At 35.4% G+C, this 21,940-nt stretch overlaps 4 protein-coding genes across 5 annotated transcripts; 3 read left to right on the top strand and 1 right to left on the bottom strand.

Moving 5' to 3' along the window:
• The first annotated feature begins 1,320 nt into the window (after window positions 1-1,320).
• On the top strand, window positions 1,321-3,917 carry LOC104742338 (G protein-coupled receptor 1). Its single transcript, XM_010463338.3, has 10 exons — window positions 1,321-1,783; window positions 2,013-2,044; window positions 2,130-2,299; window positions 2,462-2,556; window positions 2,719-2,820; window positions 2,906-2,962; window positions 3,062-3,205; window positions 3,298-3,368; window positions 3,448-3,658; window positions 3,750-3,917. Exons 1-9 carry the CDS (start codon window positions 1,601-1,603, stop codon window positions 3,578-3,580), a joined length of 987 nt encoding a protein of 328 aa, XP_010461640.1. The 5' UTR covers window positions 1,321-1,600; the 3' UTR covers window positions 3,581-3,658; window positions 3,750-3,917.
• A 2,628-nt stretch (window positions 3,918-6,545) lies between these two features.
• On the top strand, window positions 6,546-10,353 carry LOC104742337 (CBL-interacting serine/threonine-protein kinase 17). Of its 2 annotated transcripts, none has more exons than XM_010463336.2 (11): window positions 6,546-7,331; window positions 7,429-7,491; window positions 8,343-8,414; window positions 8,517-8,624; window positions 8,730-8,810; window positions 8,889-9,068; window positions 9,155-9,346; window positions 9,451-9,555; window positions 9,637-9,753; window positions 9,842-9,979; window positions 10,073-10,353. In XM_010463336.2, exons 1-11 carry the CDS (start codon window positions 7,167-7,169, stop codon window positions 10,133-10,135), a joined length of 1,284 nt encoding a protein of 427 aa, XP_010461638.1. In that variant the 5' UTR covers window positions 6,546-7,166; the 3' UTR covers window positions 10,136-10,353. The 2 variants fall into 2 exon arrangements, with proteins under 2 accessions (XP_010461638.1, XP_010461639.1); XM_010463337.3 differs by having other exon boundaries at window positions 6,960-7,331; window positions 7,429-8,224.
• A 1,063-nt stretch (window positions 10,354-11,416) lies between these two features.
• LOC104742336 (putative plant SNARE 12) lies at window positions 11,417-14,137 on the top strand. The gene is made up of 10 exons (XM_010463335.2): window positions 11,417-11,845; window positions 11,976-12,068; window positions 12,252-12,345; window positions 12,433-12,470; window positions 12,581-12,681; window positions 13,090-13,169; window positions 13,246-13,302; window positions 13,390-13,482; window positions 13,644-13,718; window positions 13,829-14,137. The coding sequence occupies exons 1-10, from the start codon at window positions 11,769-11,771 to the stop codon at window positions 13,925-13,927; spliced, it is 807 nt and encodes a 268-aa protein (XP_010461637.2). The 5' UTR covers window positions 11,417-11,768; the 3' UTR covers window positions 13,928-14,137.
• A 54-nt stretch (window positions 14,138-14,191) lies between these two features.
• Window positions 14,192-17,747, bottom strand: LOC104742335 (putative sugar phosphate/phosphate translocator At1g48230). Its single transcript, XM_087485303.1, has 10 exons — window positions 17,355-17,747; window positions 16,972-17,196; window positions 16,565-16,672; window positions 16,368-16,399; window positions 16,243-16,293; window positions 16,027-16,088; window positions 15,663-15,924; window positions 15,184-15,449; window positions 14,996-15,090; window positions 14,192-14,602 (listed from the first exon to the last, which is right to left on the bottom strand). Exons 2-10 carry the CDS (start codon window positions 17,062-17,064, stop codon window positions 14,468-14,470), a joined length of 1,104 nt encoding a protein of 367 aa, XP_087341429.1. The 5' UTR covers window positions 17,065-17,196; window positions 17,355-17,747; the 3' UTR covers window positions 14,192-14,467.
• Window positions 17,748-21,940: the final 4,193 nt, after the last annotated feature.

Here is a 21,940-nt window from a genome sequence, read left to right as displayed (position 1 = left end):
TTTTTTTTCGAGGAAAAAACGATTTTCGGGTTTTCTTTTTAATTTTAAAGATTTTTTTTAACATTGAAAAAATAGGCTTAATCCGGTTTGGTAGGTTTAATATCGAAATCGGGTTGAATTAAAATTTAATCTGGTTAATAAAACTCGTCAATTGGTTAAGCAAATATTAAACCAACTATAAACTATATAAAGCAAGATTTATGGAGAAATAGATGAGAAGTTTTAATTCGGAGAGAAACAACAATAAAAGTACGTATTCAGGTAGAAATAAGTGGAACATATAAATTTAAGAAAGTTATAGAAGGAGGTCAAAGTTCCATTTGGAACTAGTATGATACAATTGTTACAAGGGGAAATTGGACGTTTTTCCGATTTTCGATGAATAATTAATCAATTATTAAATCATTCAAAGAGGCAAAGATGTATTGGACACAAGACTATGAAAGAATTTAATAGACAGGAATTAATGACAAAATAATAGATTTTTATATATTGTAAAGGATTCTAACTACTATATTTTATCAGAATCGAATAGAATTGTTAATAGAATTAAAAAATAGATAAGTCTTCTAATTCTCCTCTAGCGTAGAAAATTAGCTACCAAACATAATGAAGAAGATGATGATCCTCAACCAGAATGTGATGGAACAAAACAGAGAATTGAATTCCAAACAGAGAACGAATTTGATGATACAGCTGAATATTACTGTAATGGATCTTACATCTGAATACTGACTCCTAGCTCAAATACAAAAACATGAAAAGATAAATCTTGAAATGAACGGGAGAGAGATTATCAGAAACTCAATTGTTCGTTCCCCACAAAAATTTCGAAAGGAAGACCATAATAAGACATAAACCTCAATGCTGCAACTAAATCAACTAGAATCAAATCATCAAGGAGATATATATAATTGTAGATTCGTAAATCACAAGGGATAATTCTTCTTCATCTCTACTGCCAAGTACAGTCCCACTGCGACTGTCGCAGTCGTCGTAGTCAATCGCCGCCGGTGATTGTTCTTCGTGAATCTGGAGTAATCAGTCGTTAGTGAGTGGTGATTTTTCTTCGTGTATCCAAAATGGAAGAACACATGTGAGGTTGTCTCTATATCTAACCAAATCTCCGCTTAAAAGGTTAGAATTCATTATTCACAATTTGCACTAACAATTCTCACATTCTTGTTAAATCATGTTGCTCTAAAAAATTCTATATCATCGAATAACACCTAAATTTAAAAGAATGATTAAAAGTACTAATCCAATAACACCTGAATTTAGAAGAATTTATAAAACGTGTAAACGAATAACAGTGGAATTGAACATTCTAATAAATTCCTTACATTCCAGTGTCCAATACCCCCGTAAAAGAAGAACGAAACCAAAAAAAACTTTTGGATATTGATTCTTAATGGGCCTAAAGAAGAGGGTATGACGGGTTCAGTGGACATAACTTGACCCGACCGAGCCAACCTGGGTGAGAGGTTAGCCCACCACGCAACGTCCGTCGGGGAAGATACCACGCGACGGAAATGACGAACACTAAACGCGGAAAACGTCAATCAAATCCCTCAGATCGGTTTTGGAACCACAGATAACAATGTCGGCGGTGCTCACAGCCGGCGGAGGCTTATCTGCCGGAGATCGCAGCATTATTACGGCGATTAACACCGGCGCTTCCAGTCTCTCGTTCGTCGGCTCAGCCTTCATCGTTCTCTGCTATTGCCTCTTCAAAGAACTTCGAAAGTTCTCTTTCAAGCTCGTCTTCTACCTTGCTCTCTCTGTAAGTTTCTTCGTTCTTTGTCTTTTGATTTAGTACCCTACCTGAAGTTGATTCATACAAGTTTCAGTGAAATTAGATCATGCTAGATCTAGGATTATGTACTGTTTTGCTTCTTTCTTCTTCGATCCTTAGCACTGTGAACTGTTACGTGGATAAGGTGGATTTGAGCATTGCGTAGTGAGATTTTGAGCTCCATTACTGATTATTAGCAATGTTTTGATTGTTTCAGGATATGCTCTGCAGTTTCTTCCTAATCGTTGGGTATGTTTATCTACCTTTAGTTGTGGTGACTCTCTCTTCTTGAGTTTTTTTTTCATAAGATGATTGGTACCTCTTGATCATGTAGGGATCCATCAAAGGGGTTCATTTGTTATGCACAAGGCTACACCACTCATTTCTTCTGTGTAGCATCGTTCTTGTGGACAACTACAATTGCCTTCACTCTTCATCGTACTGTGGTCAAGCATAAAACTGATGTGGAGGATTTGGAAGCTATGTTTCACTTATATGTTTGGGGTATGCAAATAATACTACTCTATTTTATCAGTGATTAAAAAAATCTCTTGTGTTTCTGTTCTCATTTGTTTGTACATCCATTCTTGGGTTTAAGGATTGGATGTGTATCTCTGCGTTGGTGATTTAGTAACGTAAGTGTCTGATTTGATCTACTTTTTTTAGGAACTTCCTTGGTAGTGACTGTCATACGTTCTTTTGGTAATAACCATTCCCATTTGGGGCCGTGGTGCTGGACACAAACTGGACTTAAAGGAAAGGTATGAGAGAATGCTAGTTTGAGCACAAAGATTTCAATTCCCGAGTTCTATGCTATCATGTGATTGGTTACTTGATTCTGTCAAAGGCATTAGAATTTTTTTTGTGCAACTAGTTCTTATCACTTCTTCATACTGGAACTCATCTCACTTTTCGACTTGCAGGCTGTTCATTTCTTAACATTTTACGCTCCTCTTTGGGGAGCCATTCTCTACAATGGGTTTACATACTTCCAAGTGATACGGATGCTAAGAAATGCTAGACGGGTATGTTATCTTCTGAATGTAGTCACAGCCACATAACATCATTGATACACTTGTTTGTGTACTGATATGGTGATATTAATTTCAGATGGCAGTTGGAATGTCAGACCGAGTGGATCAATTTGATAATAGAGCAGAGCTAAAGGTCTGACTTTTCTTTCTGTATTGCCAATACTTGTTTGGCATCATGTGACACGATTTGTGTCATCGTTTTAACCTCACTGCTTTTTTCCTGAAACCACAGGTGTTGAACCGATGGGGATACTATCCACTCATTCTAATAGGATCATGGGCATTCGGCACTATTAACCGTATTCATGATTTCATCGAGCCAGGCCATAAGATCTTCTGGCTCTCAGTTCTTGACGTCGGGACAGCTGCACTAATGGTAGCAAAACCTTCAAACAAAGCAATTATAAAATTCAATATTGATCATTCTTTGCTCATCCGACGTCGCTGTTCTGAATGTTGTATTTTCAGGGCTTGTTCAACTCAATAGCCTATGGTTTCAACAGCTCAGTGCGTCGAGCAATCCATGAAAGACTCGAACTGTAAGTCACACCATTCTCTTTGGTCTATATTCCCAAGAATCATTGAAGCTTGGTTTTCCTGACGCATTTGGTCTGCTAGATTTTTGCCGGAACGGCTATATCGATGGCTTCCAAGTAATTTCAGACCTAAAAACCATCTGATTCTACATCAGCAACAACAACAACAACAGCGAAGTGAAATGGTCTCTCTCAAGACCGAGGACCAGCAATGACACTAACATTTCAACAATGTATTTCATGGACCAATAACCAGAAGGCGGCGGATGATAGTAGCATTTGGATGAAGATTGGTAAGTTTCATTGGTGGTTTGTTTTGTCTTTAATTATCTTTTTCACTTCAATGAGTGTACCAATATGGTCATTTTGGTTTCTCTCTCTTAGATATGGTGGAGGATGCACAACAGGTCGTCAATGTATATGAATCATTCTTTGGGAACACGAACTTGACAATCTTTATTTTTTTTGTATGAAAAAATCATTGTGAGGTCTTTTGATCTTGATTTGAAGTTACCGAACTTCCATGAAAATGTTGGAGAGGTTAGTTACAAAGATCTTATCTTGTGAGATTTAGAATTTTAACATCCAGTCTAAATTCCCAACAAGACCCAAAAAGGAGTTTTACATTTAACACTTGGAAATACTATGACTCAAGACATGTACACGCTATGCCATCATCTCCACAGGTAATGCATTTACTTACAACCAGGTGTTTTCCAAATCCAGTAAAGTTCAAATAATGTACCTCAGAAAGTCTAACGGCGTCGTTTGTCCCCTAGACAACTTGTGTGACCTTACCCGCCATAGAATCCAAAACCTCGGCTTCCGGAACATCTATGTGTTATTATTCTGGACATGACCCTCTTAACGACGAGTACAAGTACTCTACTCAGTTGGGATGATACCTTTGTGAACTCTAAGATCGGATATCTGTTTATTATCAGAACATTGGGTGTTGGAGGTTTGTGGGAAAAGGTGACTCTTTGTCCTCACCTTCCTTTTAAACGAGGACTGTCTATTAATGGGTTAAATATTATTTGGCTTGGATTGAGGTATAAATCTGCGGTTGTGAGCTTCGACATCAGATCTGAAGGTATACCAGAACACTAGTTAAGCAGGGTCGTAGATGTTTTAGTTTGATGTTTATTGATCAGAGTGAGAGCGTCATATTCTTGAAGACTTGAATTAATCCTTTATATCTCCAGTGCATGCTTTTTGTTCTTGTGTGTTTAGGTTAAGAACAGGGGCGGATCTACGTGGTTCTTAGGTGGGGCATGTGCCCCATGCTAAATTATAAAAGTTTCTAATGGACATTGATGTTATGTGTTTTCCTAGCTCATTTAGCATAAGTGTGCCACATGCACCATCTTATGACGAGTTTGATGCTTTCTATAGTTTTTTTTTGTTGTATTTTTATTTTCCTTTTTCCATGGTCACATATTTTTTAATTATTTTTTAATGATTAGTTCCGTAGTCTTTCAGTCTTATTTATTTCCTTTCTTACTTGTAATTAATTTTTAACAAAATTTGAATCTTCCTTTTCTACTATTAACTATATTTACATTTAAATTTAAAAATATTTGCAAACTTAGTATACAATATTATAGTTATGTTACTTTATCTAATCTATTTAGAATTTAAATTTGTGTGAAATATAATTATTATTTTAAATATATCTAATTTGCAATTATATATACATTTAGAAATCAAATAAAAATATAATTTAAATTACTATAAATGGAAAGTCATATTTAATATTTTTCTTATTTGAATTTAATATCATAGTGTTGACAAAATTTTTTTTAATATTAAGTAATAATAAATGATTTGTGCCTCATACAAATAAATTTTCTGGATCCGCCACTAACCCAACTGAAATTAATCATTTATACACTTCATAATGGTTCAAGATTCCTAATCAGAAAAAGTTAGGTACATAAAGAGTTTTTGCAAAAGCAGCCACAAATGCAACGGAGGAGAAGAAAACAAAGTCTATCACGTTCACATCGGTGTTGATCTCATAGGTTTTTGAGCCTTGCATATGAGCAAACATGAACTTTTCTACAAGCATCCGTTAACAATGAATCTACGCAAACCAAACTTGTATAACAAAAGCGGCAAAGCAATCACACATTTGGGCCTAATGTCTAAACCAGGAGATGAGAGGAAAGAGAGGTATTCATGCAATGTTTCTTTGATACGAAGGTTCATCATCTTGATGAATTCAAGAGTTGATTGTGTCACCACCGTTACTAAAGAACCAACATCTGATTCTGCACCAGCAACAACAAGCAGGAGCTCTCAAGTCTTAACTAGTTGAGGCAGCCAAATGGAGAAGTGGGCGGCGTGACATATAAAAAGTACATTACTCAAACATTTGACACTATATATAAAAAGTACACTACCGTTTACACACAGATTGAAATAAAGCAATGTCAAACAAAGTACAAAATACATTCATGCACTTTGGTACGAACACAGAGGACAGAGACACCAAACTTTTCTAGTACTATTAAGCTAAATTCGAGAAACGTGTAAAATCTGATGCCTGGAAACATTTTACATCATTACACAAACAATTATAATTGTCATCTCGGATCACTTTTCTTGAATTAAAGAGTCTAAAACTGTTATTGCGTCTGGAAAATTACAATTTACAAGAAATAAAAACAACTGCAAGTAAATCTAGTTATTCATAACACAAATTTACAAAGACAAATCATGCCAAAGCAATTATAATAAGCATCCTGCGAAACCTAATTTATAAAAATGGAAAAAACCTATCCCCTCTTTTTTTTTTACCAAAATGCATTGATTAATGCAGTGAAGGTGACTAAACCGGGGCTGATTATTCGATTGGATCGTGAGACCGAAAAAATATAAAAATCAAAGCCCCGATGTAGTCACTTTCAATGCATTGATCGACGCAATAACTAGGTCAAAACACCGAGATCAAGCAAAAGGAGAGGGATTTGATTGATCATAGCTTTCGCAGAGGAAGAGAAAAGAAAAAGATAAGAGAGAGAGAAGGTTTTATATAGGAAGGTGAATTGAGAAAGAGAAAAAAGCAGCGGAAGACTAAGAAACCCTAATTGACTAATGGGCCGATATATGGGTACTGTCGGCCCAATTGGTTTTAATTTGATTATGATTTATTTTTAACAGAGTTTTTTTGGGTTTACCGACAAATTTGCATTGCAACAAAACTACAACAAGGCTCGTCGTAAGCATGAGTGACGCATGGTATTGACGTAAGAGTGTGAGAATCCAGGTGTGATCTTTCATGTTTTCTAGTTTTGATGATGATTGATGACTAGCAATTTTTTTTTACATTTCTACGACTGGGGGAAGTGGGAACAAAACTTAATTGTTCTTATCCCAAAATGTCATGTGTATTATCCGAACGAAATGAATTTATCTGACTTCAAAAAGAATGCAAAGAATAGTCAAATGAAATGTGGAGTAAATAACTTTAAAAAAAAAAACATAAATTGTTTCTAGAAATTGTTATGGAAATATCGTAAATCAAAAAAAAAAAAAAAAAAAAATCAATGCAAAGAATAATAAATTGAGAATGAGAAGAAAGGGTGATGAAGGATGAAACAAAGGGATAGAGTTGCGTGTTCCTCTCTCCAAATCAGGCCGCCACTTTTTCCCTTCTTCTCCTCAATCTCACTCTTTCTACATATATAAATATAACGCTCATATAAACATAACCATAGACTCATATAGCTTTAGTCTCCTTTGATCCATCTATTGATTTAAATTCTCTGTTTGTATAATATCCGGAATCTGAATTTGATGGTGACAACGGGAATGCGTGTCGGTAAATACGAGCTAGGGAGGACACTCGGAGAGGGCAACTCTGCAAAAGTCAAGTACGCAACGGATACTGTTTCTGGCCAATCATTTGCCGTCAAGATCATCGACAAGTCTCGTATCACTCGTCTTAACGTCTCCTTTCAGGTTTCTTCTATTACCTCATCTCTCTCGATTTTCTCAATTTGATTACATTAATGGTGGATTCATAACTCTTAATCCATTCTTGATTGAATTTTTACAGATCAAGAGAGAGATTCGAACACTCAAAGTTTTAAAGCATCCAAACATTGTGAGGTTACATGAGGTAATTTAAGTAAATTGTTGCATAATTTACTTCTTCAGGAAATTATAAATTCTATCCAAAGATTTGGGGTTATCATTTGACTAATCAATTAGAATATTTTTGATGACGACTAAATATTAAACTTCTCAAACATTTTTTGTTTAGATTGCGTAGAAATATGTATATTAAAAAGTTAACCGTCATTTTTTGTTAATTAATATTAATTTTTGTTTCTGTTTTCTTCTCTGTGTGTGTGACGAGTCTTTAATTCATGACCACGCAAATTAAATTTGCCTTTTCATGTTGCTTATTAGCCCTACTAAACGTATACAAATAATTTATTTTCTTGTAGTTTTTAAAGTAATTTTTCTTCATGACGTCCATTAATTGGTGGACAAAAGATTTAGAACCATGACCAATTCAATTATTAGATAGGTCCCAAAAAATTGACCATTTGGGCGTAATGACGATATGCCAATTCAATCATCATCACAAATCGCAATGGCCCAATCTTAGTATTAAATTCCAATCTTTTTCATAACAGCTTTGATTAGTAGTATTTATTAACTTATTAATATATAGTAAAACTCGTTTTATACATTTCAATTACGTGAACCTACTTTTTTTTTTCAAGTCTTCCTTCATGGGTATTTTACGATTTACTTTTCTTGCAAGCAACCGATAAGGTTTTGGATGCTGATTCAACAGAGGCTTGGTCCACGTTCTTTCTTGACGTGGAAGTTTTCCTCATAACGTAGATCACTTTTTTGTTCTTCTTAGTTTAGTCAAGGCCTCAAGGGTTTCCTAATCCTTCAACAGATTTAATTTTAGTTTCCCTGATATATGCATATTCTTTATGGTATACTTTGCAGGTCTTAGCTAGCAAAACCAAGATTTACATGGTCCTAGAATTAGTCACCGGAGGAGACTTATTTGATAGAATTGTAAGAATCCTATTAGCTTCGGTGACGGTTTTCTTAGTTAACAAAATGTTGGTTTCTACATACCAAAAGTTCTAGTCTTAAATATATGCTCTGATGTCTTAGGTCTCTAAAGGAAAGCTTCCAGAAATAGAAGGAAGAAAAATGTTTCAGCAGTTGATTGATGGAATAAGCTATTGTCATAACAAGGGCGTTTACCACAGGGATCTCAAGGTATATGTTTACAACTTTTATTGACTAATGAAAGCTTCAAACTTTGTATGTAGTGTTGACTATTAATTGACCACATGTTCTAATATCAAGTTTCCCGTTTTGCAGCTAGAGAATGTTCTTCTTGATGCAAAGGGGCACATTAAAATAACTGATTTTGGCCTTAGTGCTCTGCCTCAACATTTTAGGGTATTTACCAAATATCCTAAACCTATATACACAGCAGCAAAACATGTTCGAACTTTTATTTGGTTTTGACATGTATAGGAAGATGGATTGCTACATACTACTTGTGGTAGTCCTAATTACGTCGCGCCTGAGGTTCTAGCTAACGAAGGGTATGATGGTGCAGCATCAGATATATGGTCGTGTGGAGTAATCTTGTATGTTATTCTTACTGGATGTCTCCCTTTTGATGATACAAACCTCGCAGCTCTTTGCCGGAAGGTACTGCTTTTTTCTTTATTTGCTTCTTTTAGTATTTTTAGTTTATGTTTAATTAAACACACTCGACGCTATAATCTTTTTTTCAGATATTCAAAGGAGATCCCCCAATACCTAGATGGATAACACCGGGTGCCAAAAACATGATCAAGAGAATGCTTGATCCAAATCCAGTCACGAGGATGACAATTGCAAATATAAAGGCCAATGATTGGTTCAAGCATGAATACACTCCTTCAACCTACGATGAGGATGACGATGCATACTCAATCCAAGAAGATGTAATAATCTGTTTCATCTCATCATGTTTGCAACGTTCCTATGAATTTGTATCAAGTGCATTGGCCTCACTCAAAGTCTTGTCTTTTTTGTTTTTATGATGAAGGTATCTGAAGAAGAGAAGATTCACGATTCTCCAACCGTTATCAACGCCTTTCAGTTGATTGGAATGTCATCATATCTCGATCTCTCAGGTTTCTTTGAGAAAGAGGTAACCATGCAACATGTTTTTCCTCATTTACTCTGTTTCAAGATTGTCCTAAGCTTTGAATAAATGTTTGTTAATGATCAGAAAGCATCAGAGAGGCAGACAAGATTCACGTCAAATAGCTTAGCCACAGATTTGTTGGAGAAAATCGAAACGATCTTTACGGAGATGGGTTTTTCTTTACAGAAGAAACACGCAAGGGTGAGATCCTTTTGAATCTTTTTGCTCTTTTCTGCTACTTGAGGAGCTGTAAGTAATTAAAGTGGTTGGGGAACTGATGTTGCTTCAGATAAAAGCAATCAAAGAGGAAAGTATTGGAAAAGGGCAATGCGGTTTATCAGTAACTGCTGAGGTTTTTGAGATAAGCCCGTCCCTGAATGTGGTTGAACTAAGAAAATCACATGGTGATTCTTCTCTTTATAAACAGGTAATGTACTCTTCTTGTAACGTTAGTTAATCTTTGTGTCTATCTTTGTTCAATCTTGATTCAAAAATAACTTATGGCATTCGATTTATGTAGTTGTACGAGAGATTATTGAATGAAGTGGGCTCATCATCACAAGTACAGGAGCTTATAACGTAGCCAATAGCAAAAAAAAAATGTCAGCCTATTCAAAATTTTGAATCGGGAGATCACTGGATTTAGATGTAAATACCAATTAGATTTTTGTGTATGCAGACAAAAAGCTCACAAGACTTATACTGTCTATACATTCTTGAAAATGTTTTGTTTTTTTTTTTGGAAACTCAAAGTCGATAATTTATAATATAGGACCTTGTTTTTTTGGTCCAAATTCCAAATATGTTGGATAATTCAATATATATATTATTACATGTAAAAGAAAAGTATATACTTAGTTTATATTTCTTAAAAATGTTTAAGACCAAGATTTTTCTAATGAATTTGATTTAGTTATCTTGAATTTATTGATATAATACAAGATTTTGGTGTTGAGGTTTTTTTTTGTTTTTTTTTTCTAATTTTTTGTTTTTTTTTGTCTACAAAACATGATCGATTCTAAATGTGAAAAACATGATATTCTAAATATTGTTTTGTGATTGTTGACCAAAAAAAAAAAAGTGTTTGTCATCATTTTCAATTTTATAAAAAGAAATTAGGAATATTAAGTGATCTTTAGATAAAACATGTAATAAATCCATGTGACATTATAAATTGATCTCCGTCTATGTTTGTTCAATCTTGACCCAACATATAGCTTACTGTTTTTACTGGGTTGGTGCAGTTGTAGGGGATATTATTGATCCCTTGAATCATTAATGAATTGTGCACATCATCGCTAGTACAATAGTCGTAACGTATCCAGTAATAGATAACATAATTAGAATCTTGTTCTGGGTGACACCATAGGTGATGTTCCAGTCAAGCTTTAATCTTTTCATCGATCGTTATACTTCTCAGATAACTAGTGACGTAGCACCACCGTTTGTATCGATCATCTTGGTGATTTAAACAATAAATGAGAATGTGATTAGAATTGCTATTACTACTACAGTATGGATTGTTTCATATGATTTGTAAAATGATTCCATGATATGCAACACAAGACAACCTTGTGTTCATAAAAAAGAAAAAATTTTAAACGTCTCCGAGTTAACCATAAAACTTTTGAATAATTCGTTATAAAACTTGTGAGTGAAGATTTTATCCTAACGATGATTACCTTCTTTATTGGTTAGGAGATTGTGTATGTCCTCACCTCAGGGCCGGGGACAGAGTGTAGTTGCACAATGTCAATGTGGACGACATTTTCAATTTTTTTTTTTTCTTTTTTCTTCCATCAAACGGCTCTATATATCTAAAAAGACAGACATGGTGGAGCTTCGTTGTCAAATCCTATTTTTTTTTTTTTTTTTTTTTTTTTTTTTTTTTTTTATTATTATCGCAAAAAAAAAGAAAAAACAATAATAATATACACTCTGTTTTCAAATAAGCAAAAAAAGAAAGATTATACACTGACTCAACAATTCTCTCTTCTTTTTTTTCTTTTCCGTTCGACGAGAGCTCTGCCGCGTAATCGTTCTCCGATCTTTTCCCTTCTTTTGTTTTCCCTTCAAATTAGGGTTTTGTTTTGGAGTGCGGTGAAAGGGTTTCTGGGTTTTGCTCTCTTAGGGCTCGTCGAGTTGAAAAGGAGGAGAAAAAGTTCCGTTTTTAAAAAAAAAAATAAATCGCCGGAATTTGAAATTCTCCGGCAGGTATGGCGTCTGACCTTCCGATGAGCCCTCATTTGGAGCAGATTCACGGAGAAATCCGTGACCATTTCCGAGCACTTGCGTATGCCTTTTTCTCCCTTACTAATAATCTCTTCAATTTCTATATATATATATTTCTAACTGTAGAGAATTTACAATCCTTGGAGATTTTTCTCTAAACGAGAGATTCAATTCAACATCTATTTTTGCAGGAATGGGTTTCAAAGGTTGGATAAGATTAAGGATTCAAGCAGACAGAGCAAGCAACTTGAAGAACTTGCTGACAAGATGAGAGAGTGTAAAAGGCAAGTCTTGAAAGTTTATATATGTTTCGCCTAGTGGGATATTTGAGATTGATGAGATGCGTAATCATGAGTAGAATAGAGTTTTCAATCTTTTTTTTTTTGTGATCAAGGACTATTTTGAAATCTTTGTGTTTTTAAGAATCTATAGTTATCTAATGATGATGTAATGTGCTTTACGTTTAGGTTGGTGAAGGAGTTTGATCGTCAACTTAAAGATGGTGAAGCTCGAAACTCTCCTGAAGTAAATAAGCAATTGAATGATGAGAAACAATCTATGGTGCGTTTTACTTCTTATTACTTGTAATAAGTGATATGTGTACTTACAAGATCTGCTTGTTGATATTTCCTTTGATCTATGTGACAGATTAAGGAACTCAACTCTTATGTTGCACTAAGAAAAACGTAAGTATGCCCACATCCAAGGAGCTGCATTGTTCTGTACCTATATTTGATGTTCTCATATACCAATCAGTATGTGTTTAATATACTTGTCATTTGTTGTGTTGCTACAGGTACTTGAATACACTTGGCAACAAGAAAGTTGAACTTTTCGATACGGGAGCTGGAGTCAGCGGTGAACCCACAGCTGAAGAAAATGTCCAAATGGCTTCATGTGAGTCCGTCTAAATACTTCATCTATTCAGTTGATTTTCTTCTTCAACCAGAAAAACTCCCAAAATTGACATATTCGAAGCTTAAACTGCTTATATTAGAGTATAGAAGAAGATAGTTAATCGTGTACTATGGGCTAATGCTCTGGCATCATTTGATGTGTTTCAGTAGTGGAGGGTAATTCATTACTATAATTGTTACCTTTTTCACCTTTTAATGGTTTTACCTTGGTAGTTTGATGTGTCAATAAGTTTTTAGTAGATGGTAATAAGGGACTGGATTCCTGTTATCTTTTGGCTTACATGATATCTAGATTGAAGTGTGTGCCAAGAATAATTGTTTTTGAAGAACTATCCTGTGGAAAAATGTGGACCATTATGTTATGATTCTAATTTTATCGTTTATATAGCAATGTCAAACCAAGAGCTTGTCGATGCTGGGATGAAAAGGATGGACGAGACCGACCAGGCTATTGAACGCTCTAAACAGGTAAGTTAGAGTAAGACGTGTATACTACTCGGTCTATAATGCTATATCTCTAGTAACATCCGGTGTTTCTTTCCAGGTTGTGCATCAGACAATCGAAGTTGGCACTCAAACTGCATCCACTTTAAAGGGACAGGTAACAACAAAGCATTCACCACCTCTCTTCCTGATATTCTTATGTGGCGCCGTACTGTCCCAAATACGCTGACCTATTAAATTTCAGACGGATCAAATGGGCCGCGTTGTGAACGACCTAGACACAATTCAGTTCTCTATCAAGAAAGCCTCGCAGCTAGTGAAAGAGATAGGAAGACAGGTTTGCATAAACTCTCATAGGACTTTCATATACTCATACACCGCAATAAGATCAATTGTAAACTCTCATAGGACTTTCATATACTCATACACCGCAAAAGATAAATTGGTGTCTAATTTACATCACTGTTCCCTTTTAACCCCAATTATGTCCTGTCTCAGGTAGCTACCGATAAATGCATAATGGCGTTCCTGTTTCTGATTGTCTGTGGTGTTATAGCCGTAATCGTTGTGAAGGTAATCACCATTGGACTCTACCATTTTTGTCATAATGGCCCAAATAAAGTTATGTTATTATTATAGCCGTAATCGTTCCAAGTTTTAACTCTGCTTAGAAAAAAAAACAGATCGTGAACCCAAACAACAAAGACATCAGAGACATCAGAGACATCCCTGGACTAGCTCCTCCAGCGCAATCAAGAAAGCTCTTGTACTTCAGAGAATAGCTGTTTAGCAGGGGCGAGAGGGAAGGTTTCGTGCATATTACGCTTTCTGTTGCGTTTGTGTCCATGAAAGGGGGTTGGTTGTTCATGTCATTTGAATCTGAGCTTTGATTAGAGTTTTGTAGAATATATCATCATTCTTTTATTATTTATGACCATGTTGTATAATATATAACAAGTTCAATATAATTTTATACGATCCATAATGTCTTATTTGTTCTCCATCTTTTTTTCTCAACAGTTTCATGATCCACCAATTTTGTATACTTTTATGAAAAAATTTATATAAATAGGAATGAGAACAGATCCAGGGCCACACTCAGAACTGTTTGGATCATAATGGCTGGTCTCTGGAGCTAATGCATCTAGTGAACACATTTATAACATTGAGAGACCCCTACAAATAATTCTGCCATTCGCGTTTCCTTTTTTAAGACTAACATTGTTAAGTAATCCGAGGTAAATTCTATTTGTAAAATGTTTGGGTTCCAAAGGAGATAATGTCTTTCACCTGATAAGTGAAACAATATAAGGGGGTCATTCTTAGACGGCAGTGTGGGTTCCAAGCTGTGTCCGCCCGATATGTGACAACCGCGACGTTATCAGAGGGGCTTCTTCATCGTTAAGCTCCAATCCTCTGGGGCTCCCCCCATCTGACGAATTCTTCTCCTTCCAGTCCTGCACAGTTATTTGGACCAAATCCATATGAATGCATACATATAGGCGATGCTCTCGCTATCTCTTAATTCTAATGGTTGGTTTTTACTTCCTTAAAATCGAATGTTTGAATCTGAATCCAAAACTAAAATAATTGATCCAAAAGACAGAACCAAATCTTAATATGGTCAAAATAAGCACATCTAATTTTTTTTTTTTCCCAAAATGATGGATAAAATTTGATTGAAAACCTTTGTCTGAAACCGTTCAAACCGAACCACAGAGGATTAGGGTTTACTTTGGTGACTATAGTTTGTAAACCGACAAACCGAACTGGACCTGGATTGAACATCCCTTCTTACTTTTCTTAGCTAGTGAATGAATATGTAAAATTCAATTTACAATGTAATGTACCTTCGTGATTCGATCAGGGAGGCTGTCCGTGCTTGGTGGAATTGCTTTTACATCCTTGATTTTTATGTAATTGTACATTACAACACCACAGAGCGCTGTGCCAAACACATGATAAGAAGAATATAGTTAACCAATGCACAACATTTAGAGCTTTATCCAATTAGATATTGGGATGGAAAGAAACAAACCTATAGCATATCCAGTAATGTTCAGCCCAGTGATTGTTGATTCAGGAAATATGACAGTGGAGAGGGCTATGAGAATCCAGTCTTTCAAAACCCCAGCAACCCGGATGGTTACAGCGCCTGTTCTTCCGATTACTAAGAATATGGAGAAGTTTAAGGCAAGTGCGCAGAGAGCGTTTGAGAAAAAGATCCAGAAGTTGAATTGGATCTGCGTGACATCTATATTTGGTTTCTCCAGTACATACCAAGGCAATGACAGGAAAACAAAGCTGCACAAAAAAAGGAAAAATTTGCAAGTTTAATGCGCAGTAGAATAGATTCTTGCATTTACCAAGAAATAATACATGATGTTGACAAACATGAAACTCTGTACAACATAAGACAAACAAGAACAAGAGATCACATCAAGTTAACAAAGTTTTCATCTCAAGCCAATTTTCAAATAAGAAAGCTTTGAGATATGCTAGGTTTCTACTGCGTACCTGCATGGAGCTATATAGTATAAGCTGGTGACTGGATTCAATGTCAAGCCCTTCTTTTGTAGAAGAACTTGAGTTAGCACCAGTCTAAGTGCTTCAGCAAAGATTCCCATGACCTGGTAGACTGTGCCGATTACATTGAAATTAATTTCGCCATAGGATGATACTACAACTCCAACACTGACTAGCACCATGTTCATGAACACATCACACCTTGCTTTGTCCGTGCCACAGACAACGGCCATGAGAAATGTTGCTACCGGCACTGTCATTATATATTGGCGTGTTAAAAAGCTTCACAACATATTCAACGATTCATATACTAATACAGGGTTTGAGCCAAAAAGGAAGTTGTGTATTGACATACTTAGTGCTTTGAGCATCTGTATGAAGGCAACTGAAATGTGCAAATATGCAGTATTTCCGAACCTGTAAAAAGGAGTAAACAGAATACTTAAGAGACAATTTAGACATCAGGTATGACAAGCACCGGAAAATTCAGAATTTGAAATAGACAGTATTACTAGGACAGAGAGCATCGATAAACCTAATATGTCCCACTGTACAAGGAACAAAGGCTTACCAGAGGCTGGATGCAAAGAATGCGCTTATAGGTACCACACAGGTCACATAACTGGAGTTGAAGAAAATATGTTAAAAAGGAGAAAGATGATAGAAACAACGTATATGCCAAAAAAGGTGGCTTACATTTCGAAAGTCATTTTAACAGGAGAGACAACCTACATCAAAAAAGAAGAAACTCATCACTTAACTATTTATAAGGACTCGAAGAGTCATAAAGAAGGTCAAATATGCCAAATAAGAACTCCTCATAAGATGAACATGAAGCATATTAATTTCGCCAATGGAAGTGTAACTGTAAACGCTGAGAGTTTAGTATGTACCTTGAAAACCCGAATAAGAAGGAAGGCCACAAATCCAGAAAATCCCATATGGATCATAGTCAATGTTATAGGAAGTGGAAAATTGAAGTATTTTGGAGATAGAACCCACTGCGTAAGAAGTCCAAAAACAATAAAATAGAAAGTAAAGTCAGGATACCAAAACAAAAGCAACAAAATAGAAAGTATAGTCACTAACAAAGACTATGAATAAGAACAAGCCAGAGACAAAGGTCTCCGGTTTCATCTCATATACACACAAGATTAGATTCAAACCTCAATTCTAAATTCTAGTTACAGAGATACAACCTATAGCATGCAAAAACAAAATCCAACAGCTGCATATCCTACATGAAGATCTGCATAAACACTATGTTACAGAGAGTACAGTAGGGCTCAGCAAAAATCACCTTGTTGTAGAGTATAACTCCAGAAGAGAGTATAATGTAGATCAGTAAGTAGATATAGGTAAGTACAAGCGACTTGTTTATCATCTTAGCCATATCTTCTTCTTCCTCTCTCCACTTCTCAAAGCAAAAAGCCTAAGAAAAATCACCGCCAGAAGATAGTCACAACGATATAGGGAAGTGTCCCACAACACGCAACAGAAGATTCTGAGATTCCATAGACGAAATCTGAAATTTCCAAAAACAAATCAAACTTGAGATTTCTTAACTAAGAACACCAAATCGAGGATTTGAAGCTACTTAGACGCAAAAAAAAAACCCCAAAAAAATCCTAAATCAGTAACGAGAAATCTGAGAGATCGTAATCAGATCCGGAGAAGGAATACCTCGAAATGAGAAGCCGAAATGCGAATCTCGGCTTTGGAGACGAAAAAAACGTGTGAATCTATCTTAGTTTAAGAGGGGATCAAGATACGAAGAAAACTTTTTTTCCGATAACTCCAACCCCAAGAATGTTTCCGATAAGAGTAAGAGTGAAGAAGAAGAAGACGAAGAAGAAGAAGATGATACAATGCGTCAGAGCCTTCGATGGCGAATCAATGATGAAGCAGGTGAAGATTTAGGCAGGGAGAGAGACGGTAGAAGTGTGAGTCAGAGCTTTTTGCTGCTACTGTGTGTTTGTGTATACTGTATAATGCTCTCTCTCTCTCTCTTTCTCAAGAAAAAAATTTGAAAATAATGGAGATATTAAACGACGGTGGAGATGAAGGTTCAAACACGTAAATCTTATATCTAACGGCTATGGTTTTATGCCCTTGACGGGTGACTTACTTCAACCTTTTTTTTTTTTTTTTTTTTTCAGTTTAGTTATGATATATTTAGATTTAATGATGGGTATTTTGAAAATACCCAAAATATTTTAGTAATAAAAAAAGATTTGTTGGTTCTGATAATATTACCTAATTTGGAGTACATCTCAGTATAGGGGATATCTAATTTGGACATTAATCATGAGCCATATAGCCAAAATTGTCTCGAAATACCATGGCATTATTATTTGAGTGAAATCTAGTAGTCGCCACGTCAGGCAGATCAAAATCACCGATTTTGGCAACATTATCATCAAACAAAAAGACATTGCTGGATGTGATGCCGTGGTGGATGATAGCCCGGTGGTTAACTTTCTCATGCAAGTACTCAAGTCCTCTGGCTGCACTAACAGCGATTTTGACTCTTTGTTGCCACATCAAACAGGGCCTCGTTGTGCTCTTTGGACACTTTTTCTACCTATAGCAAACAGACACGTACGACCACGTACATTTCATTAATTAGTTTCCTCCTTCCGTATCTTAGTTTCTTGATGTTTCAAGTATTTAGTGTCTGATCCGTATCTGGTCACCATGAAGAACATCATGAAGAGTGTAATATCCGCGAACCAGAATCATAGTTTAGGGATGCATCGGTCGATACAAGGTGGTTCTCGCGGACGAGTTTAAGTTAAACGTTGCGTATTGGGGTTAGGAAAACCCTGGAATCGCTTATAAAAGCAGAAACTCGAGGGTTTGACCGAGTTTAGCCGTTTCTAGAGAAAAAGAAAGAGAGACAGAGTTTTGTGAGTGTTCTTGAGAGTTCTTGGAGATTTGAGGCTGTTCCTGTAGAGATCTGTAGCTGGGAGCGTGTATCTTCTTGTTGGTGGTTCAAAATCTTCTTTGGCAAAGGTGAGTGCATGACCATGGCTTATCTAAGCTTGAGATTTCTCTGATCTGCTTGTTTATTTGTTATATGGCTTGTTTAGAACGTTGTTGAGTCGTGTGAGGCTTTGGAAAGCTTTTTGTGACATTGGTGGTTTAGGGACGAAGATCCGGCGAGCAGCTTCGGGGAAAAACGATGCTCGACATGTGCATCAGTCAATGCACTTTGTGTGTTGGTCATTGCAATGCAAGGACGGTGCGGTTTGACCTAGGAGCATCGGTCGATGCAATGTGAGGTGTCGGTCGTTGCCATGTGGAGGCGTCGGTCGATGCAACTAGGGATTTCGTGCAATGTCGAGCATGCGTTGGTCGATGCAAGTGAGCCTTGTATCGGTCGATGCAAACTTGTGTCGGTCGATGCGTACCCAGTTGGTGTGGGTCGATGCAGATGTCTGGTTTGTTGTTTGGTTATTGATTGTTGTTTGATGGTTAGAGATATCTCTATTGCTTGTGTGTATAACCCAGTAGTTGGAAGGATTGCCTCACTGAGTGTTTATAAAATAGTCACACATCTCATATGTGTTGTGGTGCATGTAAAGGCAAAGTGTAATCGTGAAATCAAGGCGATGAAGAGGAGGATGTTCTAGTGTCTCGTTGATTGTGATCTAACTTCTGTTAGGTTGTTAGAGATTTAGAACATTGCTAGGTAGTTGGATTATTATTGATATTTATTTATCTATCTTAACATTTTTGGAGTACATTTTTGTGTCATCCTCTCTTATCTTTATATCCAAACAAGTCCTAACTAAATTCTCTACAATTCTTACAACCAAACACAATGATTTCCTTATTTGATAATATTAATTTCCTAAAATCTATCTACCTAATTTAAAGCAATATGTTAGATTAAAATATAATTCTCATTTCACTTTTATTTAATTATTTAAATTACTATTTAATACATAAAGTTAATAAATTTTAGATTTTTTTCCAGCATATGATGTGATTTGAATTTTTATAAACGGATATATATTTTAAAAATTGTTTTAGGATTTTTGTAACCAAACAAGTATATTCAGATATAGATTATTTTACATTTGAATTATTTTAATATATAATGAATATCTATCTTAATCTTTTTGGAGTACATTTTTGTGTCATCCTCTATATGTTATCCGGATTTCCACAACATACCCTTAGGTTTAGACAATTAATCAAAGCTTATTAAGGTTATTTGTATGATCCTAAATGTCGGGTCGGTTTTAATTCTCAAATTAAAATCCGATTGCACTAATCAGATCTTTTTTAGTTATAAAAGAAAAATAAGGTAAACATGGAATTCTACAAATAAAGGAAGAAGATAATATCTACGATGATGTGAATAACAAAACTGTATTCAAATGATAGAAGATACAATTAATAGATTCTGATAAATAAGGTAAGATGATTTCATTTTTCAATTATAAGATCTTCTCACAAAACATAAAAGCACACTCATTAAAACATAGGATATTAGAAGCATATTCCGAATATAGTTTCCCGAAATTTTCATTTTGAAATCAAATCAAAATCTTCTAAACTTGCTCATCACGATTTTTGCGAATCCTAAATGAAAAACCCTACAATCTTAACTATACACTATAAATACTCTTCCTTCACTTCACCTTGAAGCACCAAACTCTTCCACTCTTCTCTTAAGCGAAAGCAACTAAACTATGACTTTCATTCACCTCACCTGAAATCACCAAGCTCGACACCCTTATTCCAAAGCACAAGCAAACAAATTAATTATGACATCTCCAATGGTTCGCTTTCTTATATATCTACTCAGATGATATTGTGTTATATGAAATTCTTCTATATGTTGTATTAAATATGTCTTATTTTTAAAAAAATTGCAGGTGACTCATTTTCAAAGTGGGTGTTGAAAAAGAGAACAAGTCAGATCATATATTACCAAGCAAACTTCAATCTTTATTTAAGTTATTTCATAGATACAGAAAACTGTATACTTATATGAGTTTGTTTCTAACCTTTGTCTAGTAATGCCTTAGCTTCTTCCTTTTTTTTTGGATCATAAAGCTTCACCTACGAAGCAAAACATATGTATATGTATATGAAATTGTGAGATCTAAATTTATTAAACAACCCAAATCTTGCCCTTATTTTCTTCCATACATAAAATCCTGTAAGAATTTTTTTGTTGGCAAACTAATTAATTTGTTGAAGTCTTAACAAAACTGAATACATAATCAATAGGTTTACTCTTACAACATTTGGCTGTCCAAGTAACAACAAAAAAAAGACACATAAGTTATCGATTTCAAATCTATAAATTGGTTAATCATTATCGATTTCAAAACAATCCAGTTCGTAATAGCTATGTTATTGGTGCAATTCATTATAACATCATTATCGTGTTGGAATCTTGAAACCATTGATACCTGTTAGCATTTTCTATATCACTAAAAATAACATTTCCAAGGGATTGGTTTTTTATGCTGGATCATTTAAACAAATTAAACGATCTATATACACTTTATAAAATGTACCTGGGAAAAAGAAATACTCCATCTGTCTGCTTACTAGGGTCATCAAGTTTCTTGATGGTAGCAGCTTTAGGGATTTTAAGAACACCGTAAAACAGTTGTCCATCTGAACCTGCAATTGATGCCTTTGAACTATATTTATCGGTTAATATTTTCAACTCATCTACTGAAATGGATGGTACTGCAATAGACGGTTTTTGAACTACTGGCTGGTTCTGTTAGAGTCGCACATCGGAACAAAACTAAATCCTTGAGCAATATATATAGTGTGAGGCAAACCTCCTTCTTTGAGCTAGCTTTTGGGAATGAGTTAGCCCATTAGTAAAAGGTTCATGAGTGAATCTGCTCTTTGATGGTGGCGGCGTCCATTGTAACCTTTAAAACAATTAAAACCACATTAACTTAGAAGTTAAAAAGATCGACACAAAGTAAAACACAATTGATGAAATAGGTGAGCTACCTGCTGGTTTGTGCGCTGGCCTTGGTCCCGTGTTAGCAGCGTTACGGAACCCACATCAACAAAATAAGCTCATTACACTCTCTGATAAAGGGTCAGACTCTATTGGTATAGTTTGCCGGTACTTCGAGAGACTCCTTCTTAGTTAATCTTATTATATGTTCAATGTCTGCCAATATAATATAGGGTACAAACCAGAAAACCCTAAAGAGAATTTAAGGAATGCTCTAAAACATCCCATAAAACCTTACTAACAATATAGAAATATTCTAAAC

Source organism: Camelina sativa, chromosome 14, assembly GCF_030686135.1.
Source record: "Camelina sativa cultivar CO46 ecotype springtype chromosome 14, ASM3068613v1".
NCBI classification, from domain to species: Eukaryota; Viridiplantae; Streptophyta; class Magnoliopsida; order Brassicales; family Brassicaceae; genus Camelina; species Camelina sativa.
The sequence above is the reverse complement of the archived record's forward strand: the minus strand, read 5'-3'. Positions and strand labels throughout refer to the sequence as shown.

Bases quoted from the DNA above. Each gene is read 5' to 3' on its own strand.
- LOC104742336 (XM_010463335.2), top strand. From the start codon at position 11,769: ATGGCGTCTGACCTTCCGATGAGCCCTCATTTGGAGCAGATTCACGGA. The intron at 13,483-13,643 runs GTTTGCATAAAC...GTCCTGTCTCAG, and splicing joins TGAAAGAGATAGGAAGACAG to GTAGCTACCGATAAATGCAT. The intron at 13,719-13,828 runs GTAATCACCATT...AAAAAAAAACAG, and splicing joins TAGCCGTAATCGTTGTGAAG to ATCGTGAACCCAAACAACAA.
- LOC104742338 (XM_010463338.3), top strand. From the start codon at position 1,601: ATGTCGGCGGTGCTCACAGCCGGCGGAGGCTTATCTGCCGGAGATCGC. The intron at 2,300-2,461 runs GTATGCAAATAA...TACTTTTTTTAG, and splicing joins GTTTCACTTATATGTTTGGG to GAACTTCCTTGGTAGTGACT. The intron at 2,821-2,905 runs GTATGTTATCTT...TATTAATTTCAG, and splicing joins TGCTAAGAAATGCTAGACGG to ATGGCAGTTGGAATGTCAGA.
- LOC104742337 (XM_010463336.2), top strand. From the start codon at position 7,167: ATGGTGACAACGGGAATGCGTGTCGGTAAATACGAGCTAGGGAGGACA. The intron at 7,492-8,342 runs GTAATTTAAGTA...TATACTTTGCAG, and splicing joins ACATTGTGAGGTTACATGAG to GTCTTAGCTAGCAAAACCAA. The intron at 9,556-9,636 runs GTAACCATGCAA...GTTAATGATCAG, and splicing joins CAGGTTTCTTTGAGAAAGAG to AAAGCATCAGAGAGGCAGAC.
- LOC104742335 (XM_087485303.1), bottom strand. From the start codon at position 17,064: ATGGCTAAGATGATAAACAAGTCGCTTGTACTTACCTATATCTACTTA. The intron at 15,091-15,183 runs GTTTGTTTCTTT...TGTTTGGCACAG, and splicing joins CATTACTGGATATGCTATAG to CGCTCTGTGGTGTTGTAATG. The intron at 14,603-14,995 runs GTACATTACATT...ATAACTGTGCAG, and splicing joins TCCCTGATCGAATCACGAAG to GACTGGAAGGAGAAGAATTC.